This window comes from Chrysochloris asiatica, unplaced genomic scaffold (assembly GCF_000296735.1).
Source record: "Chrysochloris asiatica unplaced genomic scaffold, ChrAsi1.0 scaffold00096, whole genome shotgun sequence".
NCBI lineage: Eukaryota > Metazoa > Chordata > Mammalia > Afrosoricida > Chrysochloridae > Chrysochloris > Chrysochloris asiatica.
In genome coordinates this window covers 2865374-2882753 of record NW_006408614.1, presented here as the reverse complement: position 1 = coordinate 2882753, position 17380 = coordinate 2865374, and the positions used below count along the sequence as shown (strand labels likewise).

The 17380-nt window shown below is 45.0% G+C and overlaps 1 protein-coding gene across 1 annotated transcript in view; it reads right to left on the bottom strand.

Moving 5' to 3' along the window:
- The window catches only part of ARMC9 (armadillo repeat containing 9), a 162967-nt gene that overhangs the window by 99320 nt on the left and 46267 nt on the right, over positions 1-17380 (bottom strand). Inside the window, exons 9-11 of the mRNA XM_006866738.1 lie at positions 10010-10044; positions 6262-6373; positions 4146-4238 (exon numbers count right to left, since the gene is read on the bottom strand). Of these exons, the coding sequence (XP_006866800.1) occupies positions 4146-4238; positions 6262-6373; positions 10010-10044 (240 nt within the window). The remainder of the gene's footprint in view (positions 1-4145; positions 4239-6261; positions 6374-10009; positions 10045-17380) is intronic.

The window sequence follows — 17380 nt, the reverse complement described above, 5'->3', positions numbered from 1 at the left end:
CAAATGGAAGAAATGAAGTAAAAGAGCTGAAGAGAAAATTTCTAAGAGCAGCTCTAGAGGACAAAGACAAGTATAATGAAATGTACACAGACCAAAAGACAAGAACATGGTCAGCATTTCTCAAGCTGAAAGAACTGAAGAAAAACATCAAGCCTTGATTTGAAATATTGAAGGATTCTATGGGCGTCCTGGCATAGCAGTGTAGGATAACCACCAAGTTAGCAGTTGAAACCTACCAGCTGCTCATTGGAAACCCTACACAGGGTCACTATGAGTCAGAACTGACTCAGTAACAACAACATAGGCAGACTATTGAATGATACAAAAAGCATCATAAGAAGATGGAAGAATTACACAGTCACTGCACCAAAAAGAAATGGTCAATATCAACCATTTTAAGAGGTAGCATATGACCAAAAACCGATGATCCTGAAGGAAGGAGTCCAACTGCACTGAAGGCATTGTGGAAAAACAAGACCCAGTGATGGATGGAATACAAACTGAAATCTTTCAACAAACTGGTGCGGCACAGAAGTGCTCACCCATCTATACCAAGAAATTTAGAAGACAACTACCTGGCCAGCTGAGTGAAAGAGATCCACAGAAAGTCTATCACAAAGAAAGGTGACTGAACAGAAGGCTGATACAGAATCATATCATTAATATCACATAGTAAAATGTTGCTGAAGAGAATTCCTAAGCAGTTGCAGCAGTACATGGACAGGGCACCGCCAGAAATTCAAGCTGGATTCAAAAGAGGACGTGGAACTATGGATATCATTGCTGACGTCACATGGATCTTGGTTGAAAGCCGTTTACTTATATTTTATTGACTGTGTGGATCCTGACAAACACTGAATAGCTTTGTGAAGAACGGGTATTCCAAAACACTTCATTGAGTTCATGAGGAGCCTGAACTCAGACCAAGAAGTCTCAGTCATTTAAACCTGTACTAAGACAAAGTGGCAGTTGTTAGGACAGAACAAGGGGATAATGAATGGTTTAAAATCAGAAAAGGTGTGCACCAGGATTGGAACCTTTCACTCTATTTATGCAATCTGTATGCTGAGCAAACAATCTGGAAGTTGGACTATATGAAGAAGAACATGACATCAGGACTGGAGGAAGACTCATTAACAACCTATGATATGCAGACGATATAATCTTCCTTGCCGAAATCAAAGAGGATTTAAAGTACTTATTGATAAAGATCAAAGACCACAGCCTCAGTATGGGTTGCACCTCAATGTGAAGAATAAAAATATCCTCACCACTGACCAATAAATAACATCATGATCAATGGAGAAAAGACTGAAAGTGGACAAAGACTTCATTTAACTTGTATCCAAAATCAGCATTCATGGAAGCAGCAGTCAAGAAATCAAACAGATTACAATAGGCAAATCTGCTGTAAAAGACTTCTTTAAAATGTTAAACAGGACTAAGGTGTGGCCTGACCCAAGACATGATATTTTAAATTGCCCCATCTGCATGTGAAAGTTTGATAAGGAAGACCGTAGAAGAATTTCTACACTTGAATTATGGTATTGGAGAATAATACTGGAAGTACCATGGACTGCCAAGAAAACAAAGAAATTTGTCTTAGAAGAACAGTCAGAATGCTCCTTCTGGGGAGACTCCATCTCTCATACCTTGGACATATTATAAGGAAGGACCAGTCCCTGGAGAAAGACATCATGCTTGGTAACATGGAGGCTCAGTGAAAAAGAGGAAGACCCCCAACGAGTGGGACACAGTGGCAGTAACAATGGGCTCAAACATGACCATTGTGAAGATGGTCCAGGACCGGACAGTGTTTTGTTCTGTTGTACACAGGGTCCTTACGAGTTGGAACTGACTCAATGGCACCTGACAACAACAACACCACAACAACTGACTACTCCATGCTGGGCACTACATTAAGTACTTCCCACACATTACTCCAGCACTCATTCCAACAACCTCACAACGAAGGTAACAGCCTTTACAAAGATGGGCCTGAGATGGAGTAATGACCTACTTCAGATGACCTGGCTAATCAGTGGTGGAGGCTTCAAACCAGTTTATCTTACTCCAAATCCAGTACTTTCCCAACAACATTAAGCTATGTGGTTTGTTTCACCCACATTCTTTGTTGTTCTAGAACGACACCAGGGATCTATTCTTACAACTCCATCTTAGGTGGGTTCTGACAGAAAGGGAATATTTTAGGGTTCATTACTCTTGCCTTCTATTACTGGTATCTTTATAAATCCAATCTTGTCTTTGGGTGTTGGAAACATTACATATAGACTTACTGATACTTGGGGGACATTTAAGTCAGTTGGTAAAAAACACAGTTCAGAAATATTCTACATCCTAGTCTGGTGAGAAGCATCTAGGATCTTAAAAGCTTGTGAGTGGCCATCTAAGCAGCAACTTTGGGTCTCTTCCCACCTAGAGTATAGGAGAGTGAAGAAACACAAAACAAAAACTCAAGGCAGCAATTTATCTAAAGGACTAGAGGTCCACATGAACCCAGACTCCTCTGACTTGAGATGTGAAGAACTAGGTAGTGTTCAGATATTACTACCTCGCACATCTCTGACCAAGACCACATAAAAAGTTCCAGAAGTCAAGAAAAAAGGAACACAACTCAAAGTGAAACCAACAAAAAAAGAGCAGACTTGCTGGTCGGAAAGACACTGGAGGCACCCTTACGACTACTGCCCTGAGATCACCTCCAGCATGAAACTGGAGACACTCCAGGAAGCCACCGGCCGCTCAGTAATAACTAGTAGGAGGGACTTTTCATAAAATAAAAAAATAACATGAAGAATGTGTTCCTCCTTACGCTAACTGTACTTTGTTGTTGTTGTTCTTAAGTGCCACTGAGTCGGTTCCGACCCATAGCGACCCTGTGTAGGGTTTCTGAGGAGCAGCTGGTGAGCCTGAACCGCTGACCTTGCAGTTCAAACAACTTTGCAGTCTAGCGCATTAACCCACAGCACCACACCAGGGCTCCGTAGGGGCTTCAAAAAGTTGGTAGAAACACAGAATGAAAAGGTAACAGAATTTTTCCATGAATGTTTTGAAGCCCCTTCATACAATATCCACAGGGCAATTTTTGCCCCAAACCAAAGATGAGATGACGGGCTGAGCAGGAAACTGACAGGAGGAAACGGGGAGCATGCTGACACATCGCAGCGACTGCAACCATCTGTGCATGAAGTTCTGATTGTGAAAACCAACTGGCTGTGTCCACTTTCAACTACAGCACAATAAAAAGATATTTTAAAAAATATATACAGATGTGTTTTGACACATATACATATGTGTGTTAAATTTTTCTAAAAATTAAAAAAGCATACAGCTGTGTTTTTTTTAAAAAATTAAAAATTTATATACAGATGTGTTTTAACACACACACACACACACACATATATTGCTGTTGTTGTTGTTGTGTGCCGTGGAGTCAGTTCTGACTCATAGTGACCCTGTACAGAGTTTCCGAGGCTGTAAATCTTTACGGGAGCAGAAAGCTTCATCTTTCTTCCGCGGAACAGCTGGTAGTTTCAAACTGCTGACCGTAAGATTAACAGCCCGATTCGTAACCACTACGCTACCAGAGTTCCTTATATATACACACATATATTAAGAAGCCACACAAATCATAGAGGGGGAAAAAGACAATCATAACTGTGGCCCGGGCTATACAGGTAGCCCCTGACTTATAAGTTAGATATGCCAATAAGGCGTGGGGGGTGCCGGGGGGGGGCGCTACGGATACAGAAATAAAGTGTTTAACAACATAGTTAGGTCAGGTGAAAAAAAAATGGAATCTGCTTCCCTCTCTTACCCAACCTAGTCACACTCAATATTTAGAACTCATGCCAAGCAGTGGCGTGAGGGCCAGAGGTGGGAATTGGGGAACAGGGAAAATGGTGGAGAAGCGCTCCAGAGCTGAACAGAACATCCTGACTCACTTGGGACTCTTCATTAGAAGTGAAGAGTGGGCCCGTGAAGAGCAGAGCTCAGCAGCTCACAGGACCTCAAGGCAAATACATGGCCACGCTGCTGGTAGTATACCCAGAAATTCAAGCCCCGCATCTGTTAAGACCACTGCCAAGAAGCAAAGGCCCGGTTCCGGCTCGTCTCACACCAACCTGGTTGTTACTGTGACAGTCCAAGATGTCATTGCTGATGTAGGCTTGCAGGACGGTCTCCCTCTGCTCTCCCGGATGGGATGTGGTCAAGCGCTGGCATGGAGGAAAACAAGAGACCCAAGTTTTAATATGGAGAAAAAAATCAGAGTAATTATGCTTGAAATGACAGTGCCAGTAGCTACATATGAAACCAAACCAAATTATATCCAGCTGGGGGCTAGGTCATCAGCCCACCAGTCAGTCAATAAGAAATGACCATGCTGCACTTCCTAATGGTGATGCAGGGGCTGCCGGAGGCAACTCGTACCTGTGGAATAATCTCCAGAGACATGAAACGGTAAGATGGCTGAGTCACGTGGCTGTTGAGTACACTGAAGCCAGGGTGGGATGCTGCACTGGTGTGGAGGATGGAGCACATGTTGGGGGGGGGGGGGGGGCGCAGGGGGACACAGGAACACTGGAGAGGGACATACATGAGACTATATGAAACCTGTTTCTTTTTCCTGATTATTCTGTAAAAATGTCAATCCCTCAGCAAGTCATTCCCTGTCTCACCCAGAGGCACAGGAGTGGCATGAACTGACAGGAAGTGCTAGGTGGGCAAAGTCAGAAATAACTAAAGATGAGGGTGATGGCTGGAGTAGGGAGGCAGGGCTGAGCTGCAGATCACTCAGGCTGCCCTACCCACTGTCCACTCCCCAAAGGAGACCACAGTAGACTCCACTGATCCCGGACTCTTTCTGCTGCTCCTAGATGGCTCCTCAGGAAGCTTCTCCCGACCAGACTCCTGAGGCACGACCACACAACCTGAAGTGGGAAATGAGGAGGCCTTTTCCAGGCAGAAGAAGCTCTGGTAGCGTAGTGTTTACGAATCGGGCTGCAAACCTTAAGATCAGCAGTTCGAAACTACCAGCCGCTTTGCAGGAGAAAGATGAGGCTTTCTACTCCCGTAAAGATTTACACCCTTGGAAACCCTGTACAGGGTCGCTATGGGTCAGAATCGACTCGACGGCACTTAACAACAACAACATTTCCAGGCAGAGATGAGGGAGATGCTGAAAGGCATTCTGATGCCCAGTCATAGAAATCCAGGGGTTCAACACTCATACAGGGTGAGTCAGAGCGGACCACTGAGTTAGAGCACCAAGCACTGACTCAGGACAGCAGCTCTTACAGTGTAGCCCAGGAAAAACTAGGGGGGTCCCCAAAGCCCTTCAGGGATGACCAGAGGCCAAGATAGTTTTCATGGCGATACAACAACGTGACCTATCATTTTCCGCCATGAATCTCTCAGAGGCTATCTGCAGTGGGCTGCTGCAGCAAACTGAAGACAAGGCACATGTGAGAGGTCAGCTGTCCTCCATGAAGCCAGATGCTCAGGAAGCGGCAAAAGTGTCAAACAATGCCACTCCTCTACCATCTGTGGTGTTTTTCTTGGGAACAGGGTGTTCAGAAAATACAGCTTTTGTATGAGAAATATGTGATTTACATAAACATGTAGTAGGTTTTTATAGTTCATTTTAAATGAACGACTAAGTATATATTTTTCCTGTTTTAATTTAAATATGGTAAACATTTGGTAGAAGAACTCTCCATATGCCAAAGCCCTTTGGGGGTCCTCACCAAAAGCTTGAGAGTGAGTGGCTTCCATGGTGGTCAGTCTGGAGAGCTGGGGAGAGAAGTAGCCATCTAGGCAATTTATTTCCTTTGTGGACTTGGGAGTTTTTGCCTTTGCTGTGTGCTTGTGTGACTGCCCAGTAACACCCAGTGGGTGGTGGTCTCTGCAGAGAGCAGCATCCATGGCTGGGGTCACTGTTAAGATGACCACCGAAGACCCTCAATAACCGAGGCCATCTCTTGGGGCCTTGAGAGGGCATCTATCCAATTATGGGGTGAAGGTCAATTGTAACTGTGCTGTTAACGCAGAGATGTTACAAACGGGACCAAATCTATCTTCATGTGGTCTATCTTAACCACAGTTCTTGGGATCAGAAGGCAACAGGAAAGATGATTCTTAGTAGCTGGATTAAAAGATACAAGCAAGGAAGCCAGCCAAGAAAACCACCACCACCAACTTTGGATCTGTATTTTTCAACTTCCAGGGGAAGGTACCTACCCAGCGCAGGGCCTGTAGCAGGAAGGCTTTCAATCGGTCACTCCCCCAAATCAAATCCTTCTTCAGTTTCTCATAATCCAGGGAAGGCAGTAATGGGACATCCTTCAGCTTGCTAATCAGTGAGGTGAGTTGAGAGAGAAAGAAGGGGGTGTATTGATCAGACGTCTGGCGTAGCATGGCATCAATTTCAAGCTGCCTCTGTGCTGCTGGCATAATTCCAGGGTCCCCCAGCCTTGGGATCCAGCCTCCAGCCCAGAGTCAGCCAGTTCAGCTCCACCTCCCCTACATGATGTTTGCATGTATGTCTGTGGAGTTTTCCACAAAGCTGGTTCTGAATCAAGGAGGCTCTGTCAGAGCGGACTGAGAAACCACTGGACTCACATCAAGGCCACATCGGGCCAGGCTGCCATGCGATGGGAAAGAGGTCACCTCAAAGGGGGGGTGGGGGGGTGTTTACCACTTTCCACCAAACTTCTGTCTCCAGGCCAAGCCCATCGTTCTAATTCCAAACCTGAACCGGGGTACTGTGACAGAAACAACCTCGAGTGTGGGTGGGCAGCTTGCCCCTCCAAGAAGGAGAAGGGCAGGAAGCCATGTAGGGACCTCCCTGAGATGGGGCCTTAGGGCAACTTACAGAACCTTCACAGGACTATGAGTCCAAGACCCCAGGGGAAGCCTGGTTTCAATTAAGAGAGATCTTTTCAGAGAGCTACACATTGAAGACTGACCCCACCCTTGCCTTAGTTCTGGTAGAAATAGAAGGGCCACCCCAGAGTCCTAATGTGTAGAATAAAGAGAGACGGGGGTGCATTGATGAAAACGGAACATCGGGTCAGCTTAGCAGCGCTGTGCCCATGTTAATTTCCTCACTGTGATACTGAACTGCCATCACCACGGGGGATGGAGGGGAGGAAGCAGGGGAAGGGATCATGGGACTCTTGTAGTTTCACAACTTCTGATGAGTCTATTAAGTACTGCAAAGTTACAAAATCAAACCACACAGGCTTCAGTCAATGTAAAGGAAAACCCTAGGAGACTGTACTATATTGAAAGGAGATTTCTGAAGAGTTTGGTGAAAAGATTACCAATGTAGGGTTTTATTTGTTTTTATGGGCTGTTCAGGGTCACTATGGGTCGGAACCGACTCGACGGCACTTAACAACAACAACAATGGGCAGAATGGAAATAACAGTAGTTATTTCTGGGAGTCCCGGTGTGGCTCTGTAGGATAAGCACTGGACAGTGAATTCTCATTCACCTGCCGCTCCTTGAAAATTCTATAAAAAGGGTTGACAATCTATGAGTCAGAAAGGAGCTCTGGTAGCTTAGCGGTTATGAATTTGGCTGCAAACCTTAAGGTCAGGAGTTCGAAACTACCAGATGTTCCCCGGGAGAAAGATGAGGCTTTCTGCTCCCGTAAAGATTTATAGCCTTGGAAACCCTGTACAGGGTCACTATGAGTCGGAACCGACTTCATGGCACATAACTACCAACCACCTCGATGGCACATAACAACAAGGGGAGGTAGGATTTGGGGTAATTTAAATTTTCTTCTTCATGTCTCCATATAATGTGCTTTTTCTATTATGAACACATATTACACTTCTCTATAAGAAAAGAATTACATGTTCTTTTTAATTAATGTGAGTTTTCAAAAGGCAGAATAATGTTCTAGAAAGCCTTGAGGAATGGGCCCAAAAAGAAGACAACCAATGAGCTCTTAGCAAATGTTTCTGGAGCGGGGCACCTTCCATTTTATGTCACACAGTAAACATAGACATGTGTGCAAATTGACTATTTTGACAAGTTTCCCCTAATACGGATCTATTATGAATTTAAAAATTAATAAACTTTCTTTTAAAGTTCTAATTGTGACTAACTAGCCAGTATTCTTCAAAAGTGTCAAAGTCACGAAAGAAAAAGCCGACTACGGAACTGTTTCAAATGAGAGGGCGCTGGAATTGATCCTGAGGCAGCCAAAGGCCACAGAGGAACAGTTGAATAAATCGTGGAACAGACTTGAACAAAAACTATAAACTGGATGAGAGCAATGTGTCGGCAGCGTATTCTGATATTAGTAGCTATACTGTGGTACCGCAGGATAAGCACTGGGCTGCTCACCCCAAGACCAGCAGTTCAAACCCACCAACTATTTCTCAGAAGCCCTGTGTTATTGTTGTTAGGTGATGTCAAGTCGGTTCTGAGCCATAGTGTCTGTCAGTTTGCCATACTATGGCGGCCTGCATGTTGGCTGTGAAGCTGGACGCTATGCCACCGATATTCTGAATGCCGGCAGCGACACCCACGATGGACGGGTTTCTGCTGAGCTTCCAGACTAAGATAGACAAAGAAGAAGGTGAGGCAGACAACTTCCAAATATTTAGCTACTGGAAACCTCATGAGTAGCAGTGGAACCCTGTCAGATAGTATCAGAAACCCTATAGAGCAGGGGTGGGGAACCCTTTGTTTACCACAATTCATAACATCATTCATGGGCATACAAAATTACCACCTTACAAATTAGCCTGCTAGATTTAGTTAAACATTTAACTCAGCCCGAAGGTGATGGCTGGAACTGTGGTTGCCTTGGCAGGGCTAGATCAAATGCTACAGAGGGTTGCTACGAGTCGGACTTGACTCTACAGCACTTAGCAACAAGAATATCACTAGGCATTTAAAACTGTTGACATGAAAGGTAGATGGGTATACTCTGTACTATTTTGCAACTCTGAAATTATCTCAAGAAAGACTATTTAAACAGGATCTGTACTCTGTGTGTGTGTGTGTGTGTGTGTAGAAATCTGATGATAAAGCAGACTTTGATAATATTCTATACTTGGGTGTTTCCTTTGGAGGAAAGAGACAGCCATCCTATGGGCCACATTCACCTGCCAACAATATCAGTATTATCAACCAAGTTGCTCAACAACCCTGCCCAGTCTCGTCATCTGTTAACACCTATCTTTCATGCTGCTAGTGGGTGGGTTTGAACTGCCAGCCTTTAGGGTCACCAGACCCGTGAGCCCTCATGTCCAGGTGAAAGGTTCTCGACATCCTCTCCCCTGCAGCACTCACACCTGCAGTGGCCCGAGGTTGAGGACCTCCATGGCCTGGGGACATGCTCAGATACAAACACGGCTAGCCTGTGGCCCTGCTCAGTGAGTCCAGAAGAGGACGCAGATTTCAGACACCGCAATTCTGCTGACGGCCCTGTCACATGAGATCAAACCGACTTTGGCAGAATGCTATAGGAACAATTGAACAATTTTTTTTTTTTTCTACTTGATGCTTCTTCACCAAAATAAATAATTACCAGGAAAAGACACTGCCATGTTCACAGTGCCACTTACAATTTCTACCATTGCCTTTACTCTGCACATGAAGTGCCAGCTAGATGGTGAAAAATATCCCTCTAAATGAGGCTGGGAAGCTAAACCGCCATTAACGCTACGTTGAATTCCAGTTTTACATGTTAACTGTTTTCCTTAATTAAATTCCGCAGAGATGGAATTGGCCGGATGGCAGTGGGTTAAGAGCAATTACTTGGGAGCTCTGGTGGTGCAATGGTTAAGTGCTAACCTACATGTTGGCGGTTTGAACCCACCTAATGCCTGCACAACACGAAGACCTGGCAACTGTTCCCATAAAGCCTGAAGAAACCTCCAATGCAGTTCTACTCAGTCACCTCCAATGCAGGGGTTCCCAGGCCTGCTCAGCAACCAAAACAAAGACAAGACTAGTTACTTACACAGGTGCCAAGGAGGCTCTTAGCATGGTCGAAGCCTGCGGGGAGGAAAGAGAAGGAAACACACTGTATTAGACATGGAGGCATGAATGCATCCTACAACACTGTAATAGCACTTCAGGCTCACAAAATCCATCCCGATTATCCAACCATCATCATGTGATTTACAACTTAGTCCAAACCAAAGTAAAGCAATATGGATGCATTTCACATGTTTCCCATACTTGACCTTTTGATACTCTACACCAACCAGAGTTCCGTAAAAACAAACAGGTGGATTCTCCTTAACCTAACTCCTAAAGGCACTGAGAGCCACCACCTCTTTCCCAGGCTGTAAATCTTTACAGGAGTAGGAAGCCTCTTCTTTCTCCCACTGAGCAACTGGCAGGTTCGAACTGGCAAACTTTTAGTTAGCAACCCAACGCATAACCACTACGCTACCAGAGCTCCATTTCTCCCATGGAGTGGGGTTCAAAGCCACTAACCTTTGGGTTAGCAGTGAACGCTTAACCATTGTGCCACCAGGGCTCCTCAATGGGAATACCAGAAGCCTAAAGTCACTGCTGTCGAGCGAATTCCAGTTCACAGCGACCCTACAGGACAGGGTAGAGCTGCCCCACGGGGTTTCCCAGGCTGTCATCTTTACAGAAGCACACTGCCACAGCTTTCTCCTGCAGAGCAGCTGGTGGGTTTGAACCGCTGACCTTGTAGTTAGCAGCCCAATGCCTAGCCTACTGTGACACCAGGACCCTAACTTTAATAAGAAAATTTAATGTGGACGGGATGGTGTGAAGGAGTTAGTAGTCACTGCATTTAGAATTTTATACATACAAATATATATGTTGTTGTCAAGAACCATCAAGTCAGTTCTGACTCATAGCCACCTTGTGGACAGCTGCCAAGGAATGGCTGGTGGGGTTGATCCACCAACCTTGTGACAAGCAGTCCAGTGCTTATCCTACAGAACCACACCAAGACTCCACATAGATATAAATATTTGGAGGGGAAATGATAAGATGTCTGGAGTCAGCTTTAAAGAACTCCAGGGGAAAAATTCCAGGCTGAACCAAGGCTGGCCAAATGGTGTGTAATGTTGAAACTGGCTGACATGCACACAGGACATATTTCATAATTCTACTTTGGGGTGTATGAGAAACCCTAAAACAAACACACAGCCTGTTCAAAACCTTGCTCAGACATTGCTACCAACAGGTACTTTGAGATCTGTGGGGTGGACGCCCAACACTGGCTTGACAGGAAAAAATGTGGTCCTTAAAGCTGATAAGACCGCCAGGTTCCCAGCAGTGACTGAGAGCAGCTCTTTTCTTGGCTTCTCATTCACACTGGATAGTATCCCTTGTCCATCTTTATCAATTCGGGGGTCCTGGTGTGGTGCTGTAGTAGAAGCACTCGACCATAACGTTAGTTTGGACTGAAAGATCGGCGATTCAAAGTTACCAGCCACTCCTTGGAAACCTTATACAGGGCTGCAGTGGGTCAGAATCAACTCGACAGCATGCACTAACAACATAGTGGGTTAAGAAAAAGTAATTTGCTTGCTGCTTGAATTTTTCAACCTTCTAGTGATGTTGAGGAGTCCTGGTGGCTCCGTGCGTTAGGCAGTGGGCTGTTAACTAGAAGGTTGATGGTTTGAACTCCCCAGTGACTCTGCTTCCCAGAAGATGTACAGCCACAGGGACCCCACAGGGCAGTTTACTCTTAGTGGGTAGCTGAGTTACCTAGCAGGTAACTGATTTGACAGCAGTTGGCAATGACGTTGAACGTTACTTGTTCACATTGTTTTTCACCTTGCTTTTGATACCTTCTATGACGCTAAACTATTTTCATGGGTTTCAATCATGCTTAATGAGGCCTACCCTACAGAATTTGTGGATTTTTTATTGTTGTGTGAGCTGGGCATACACCTCAGTCTTCTTGGGTAGGTGAGCATCGATTATGGAGGCACTATTTTAACCAGGTCCCAATCTGGCAGCCCAATTCTTCCCAGGGAATGTTCACTTCGTCTCCCTTCCGCCCTCTTCTTTCTCCCTTTCTCTTCATTTAGATCTGAATTTGAGTGCTGACCTGGGACCTTCAGGGCCCACTGTTCCCTACAGTTTAGGCTGCTTCACGCATTTCCCCAGTCCCTGAAACAAGAGGACACTGTGATCCATGAAATATCATCCCTCCCACTGAGTGGAACTGTCACTGTCCTCATAGGTCAGGCTGCTGTCTTCCTTACATCTGTTTCTGGATTCTTGGCCCCTGGTGTTCAAAGGGTGCTCCTCTGTCCAGCGGTGTGACCACCGTCCAGAAGCTGGTTAGAAATGCAGACTGCAGGGCCCACCCCTGCTGTCCTGAGCCAGAATGTGTATTTCATCCAGATCCCCGAGGGGGAGGGGGCAACCTGCAAATTAAAATCTGAACAGCTCAACTCCAGGCCACAAACCTCTTTATTCCTGGGCCAGTGGCCCTGTTCTGATGACAGTCACTGGTGGGAAGTGTCTCCCAGGCATGGCCAGTCTGCCTTCAGTACTTAAATTCTGGCTATTTTCATATCCTGCCTTTTAAACTTTAAAATCATTTTGCACATAGACTAAAGACTAAAAAGACATACACTAAGTGTAATGATGGAATTACAGGTGATTAAAATTTTTTCTTCTTTCCATTTTATTTTCTATAATAAATAGGAATTCATTTCATAATTCCTGTAGGATAAGCACTAGACCACAAGGTCATTTTAAACTGAAAGGTCACGGTACTGAAGGTCCTAAACAACTACACAACAAACAGTTTCATAATGGCAATAAAAATGTTTTGTTTTCTGTTATTGTTGGTTTGTTTGTTTGAGAGAAAAGGGACATCCCAGCCCTCTCACTACAAGGCCTTTCTGAAGCCTACAGATTGTATCCCATGACACCTCTGTGCGACAGGCCAACCCCAGATGTGGTGGTTAGGTTTTGTGTCAGCTTGATTGGGCTAGGATTCTCAGTGATTTAATAGTTAATATATAGTAACGCCCTACATTGTTGTTGTTGTTAAGTGCCATCGAAGTCGGTTCTGAATCATAGCAACCTTGTATAGGGTTTCCAAGGAGCGGCTGGTGAATTTGAACTACCAACCTTGCAGGTCAAACTGGCCTTGTGGTCCAATGCTTTATCCCACAGTGCCACCAATGGAAATACCACTGCAGACTATTTCTCATCAAATTCAGGATTCTACATGTCTCAGAAATGGAAATGAGATTGAAAAGCTTTCCCCTTTTATACCATGGAGACCAAGGCAACTTTGTTTAGGCTGATAACCTAGATTTATTTCATTTGACAGTTCTCTTGCAGTGTTTCTTCTAAAAATGGTGGAATTTTTTATTCTTCCTTTTCAAAAATGTAGTGTCTAGTTGATTCCTGATGAGATCTAATAAAATTCTCCATGACATATCTGAAGTGATGACCCAATATGTTGTAAATCTTTACTTCTAGGAGGTTAATGGAACCTTGGTGTGGTACTGTAGGAAACACTGGACTGGTAATCGGAAGTTCAAAGCCATCTGCCTCTCTCTGAAAGCCTACCCAGGGCTGCTGTTAGCAGAACTGACTGGACAGCACCCAACACCAGTGATGGGAAGGAGGCCAGCTGCAAGCTCCAGGATTCGGTTGCATCTTGAATCAATGTCTTTTGAGATTATACAGGCAAGCAGAGCTCAGAGGAACCTACTCCCACCAGGACAGAAGAGCTGGGAGTGGAATACATCCTTTGGACCAGGGGTCCCTGCACTGTGAAGCATCTAGCTCCTGAGGAAGACTGATGGCAAGATTCACGGAGATCTGTCTCCAAGGATTGCTGGGACTTACAGATGCTGAGGGGAGACAAGGCCCTGTCCCCAGAGCAGACACACAAAGCCTTCCCCTAAAGGTGGCACTCGGAATTGGGACTTCTAGCCACCTGATTGTGAGAGAATCAGTTTCCAGTTGTTAAAGTCATCCACTTGTGGTATTTCTGGTTTAGCAGCATCCAACGTACATACAAATCCTAGTTATGAACCAACACCCCGTGGTGGTGGCGACAGTGGTGTGCTGCTGAGTTGCTTCTGACTCGTAGCGACCCTGTGTAGGGTTTCCAATGCTGTAAATCTTTATGGGAGCAGAAAGCCTCACCTATCTCCCCAGAGCGGCTGCTAGATTCAAACTGCTGACCTGGCAGTTAGCAGCCCGCCACGTAACCACTATGCTACCAGGGCTCCCAACCCCCATAAAGCCTTTTAGGTTCAAAATTCAAGGTTCGTACAATGGTTCATAATATGGAAGGTGTGCTAGCCTGTGACATACATCAAAATATCAGTATTCCGGCATTGTGTTAAAGATGTGTTTCTTTTTGATGCTTTTCAGGCATAGAAAGGTACCCTATGCACCACATACTGTTGTTAAGTGCTGGGTTGGATCTGACTCATAAAAAACCTACACACAACAGTCCTGTGCCAGCCTCAAAATCGCTGTTCTACTGAAGCCCGTGCTGACAATCACTTCATCAACCCATCTCAGATTATAAACAAAGACAAACATTTGACAGCTGACGACAGATAAAAACCTTACCTAATGCTTCGACTTAGGTACAAATTTAACTTAAACACAGATAAGACTAGAATTTGTTTGCAATTGGCGGGCTGCCTATATTATCTGCATTTATATTGAACTGTGACAATTTTGTCTTTTTTTTTTTTTTCTGTGTCCTCTCCTTTACCAGACAGTTTCCTAGGGGCCGGAGATACAGCCCCCACGGGTCCCTATCACCCAGCATACAGCACGGATGAACAGAGAGGCTCAATTACCATCTGCTGAATGAAAAAGTTCTGATTTCAAAAAGTGGCCACCCCAGAATCCTTGACTGATGTTAACATATACGAGGCCTGGGCTTTTGATTGCATTTCTCTGCATTGTTTACAGAACATCAGCTTCTCTTGGTGATATCAAAGTTCACCTTTAAATAGCTAATGACCATGTAATGTTTTTATATTTTTTAACTCTTCATTTTATTATTATTTTTTTAATTAAAGGAATTATCTAACCCTGTTATTAGCCCCAACAGTAAGAAGTTCAGAAAATAAGTATGAAAAGTCATCTAAATTGCTCACATTAAGGGAGTCCCGGGGTGGTATAAACAGCTAATGTGCTCAACTAATAACCAAAAGGACATGGGTTCAAGACCACACCCAGGTGCTTCAGAAGAAAGGCCTGGCAATCTACTTCCAAAAAAATCAGTCATTACAAACCCAAGGACACAGCTCTACTCTGACACACATGGGAACCCAAGGACACAGCTCTACTCTGACACACATGGGGTTTCTATGAGTTGGAACTGACTCAATGGCAACTGATTTTTTTTTTTAACACAGTAAGAAAACCAAAGAGCTAAGGTGATACCTTCACAAGTCAATAGGATATTGTTGTTACTGTAGTGTTAAGTGCCGTCGACTTGGTTTGGATCATAGTAATGCTGTACAGGGTTTCCGAGGCTGTACATCTTTGCGGGAGCAGAGAGCCTCATCTTTCTCCTGGCTGGTGGGCTTGAACCATCAACCTTGTGTTCGCAGTCTAGTGCTGATAAAACAAAGGCACCACACTTCTAAATAAGGACACTGTTGCTGTTGATAAGTGCTGTCGCGTCAGTTCCAATTCTTAACCACCCTGTATAGGGTTTCCGAGGAGCGTCTGGAGGGTGTGAACTGCTGGCTTTGTGGTTAGCAGACCAGTGCTCATCCTACAGCGCCACATCAGGACTCCAAAGAAGGACACCGCAATATTAAAATAGTAGCATAATATAATAAAAGAAAAATATTGAAAAATTCTGTGATATTGGCAAACTCATATTTCTACTTGCGGAGAAGGAAATTGGGAGGTTAAGTAACTATCCCAGGTCTACTGCCTGCAGCATTTGTCTGTCTGTCTGTCTGTCTGTCTGTGTTGCTCTTGCTCTCTCCAGGCTCCTTAACTTCTTTTACTTCCAAGACTCAGCTAAGAAGGAAGGTGCTAAGTGAAGCCAACCCCGGCGCCCACCCGCACCTTCTCACCCAGACTCCCGCTGCATCCACTCCTGTCTACAGAGGCGCAGGCTTCAGGTTATAGAATCTGTCTCTGCCTCTCTCTCCCTCCACTTGTTCTCAACCAGGGTCACTTGTCCCCCACGGGCATTTAGTGATGTCTGGAGACATTCTCGGTTGTCACATCTGGGGCTAGCGGCAGGAAGGAAGGCTCTCCTGGCATCTAGGGGTGCAGAGGCCAGGGATGCTGGTAAGCACCATACAATTCACAGGTCAGTCTCTCCTCCCATAACAAGGAATGCTGTTGTTGTTCAGTGACATGGAGTCAGGTCCGACTCACAGCAACCCTGTAGAGGGTTTCTGAAGGGCAGCTGGTAAGTTTGAACCACTGACTATGTGGTTTGCTTATGCTACAGCGCCACACAAAGAATAATCTGGCCTAAATTATCAATAGTAATGAGCTTGAGAACCCCTGTTGGACACCTGTGTGTTTTGCTGTTGTCGTTTTCCTATCTGAGTACCAGTCTGGTGATGAGCAGAGACTGGAAACGCACCTCTGCAGTGGATGGACTAACTGCAGGAGCCCCACGACTCACAGGGACTGAGGACCAACACGGGGACCGTCAGTCAGCATGGCTCCCCCTCCTATCCAAGTTCTCCTGTAACACTGACACCTGGGCAGAAAGTGACCCAATGAATGGAAACAGGAAACGCAGGGAGGAAGTGGTGGAAGGATGCTGTTACATTATAGGCACTGCAGGCAACAGCATGAAATGACATATGTATGAATTGAATTGTCAGATGGAAAACAAATTCGCTCTGTAAACTTTCACTCAAATCACAATACAAGTTCAAAAAAAAGAAAAAAGACTGAGGGATGAACTAATGAGAGTTGTTGTTAAGTGCCGTCGAGTCAGTTCTGACTCATAGCGACCCAATATAGGTTACTGAGGAATAATGGTAGATAGATGATAAAGACACAAAACCACAAGCAAAACCCAGAGCCATCAAGTCGAGTCCGACTCAACAGCAACCCTAAAGGAGGTTTTGAGGCAGTAAATCTTTCCAGAAGCAGATAGTCTGGTCTTTCTTCCATGGAGCAGCTGATGGGTGTGAGACACTGAACCTGTGGTTAGCAGTTGAGTGCTTATGCCACCAGGGCTCCTGAAGATAAGTACGCTGGTAACTCAGAACCCAGAGATTAACCCATCCACATACAGCCAACTAATCTTTGACAAAGAGCCAAAGAACTTTGCATGGGAGGATAGAGTCTCTTCAACAGATGGTGCTGGCAGAACTGGGTATCGATATGCAAGATTGAAAGAAGACCTTTATCTCAC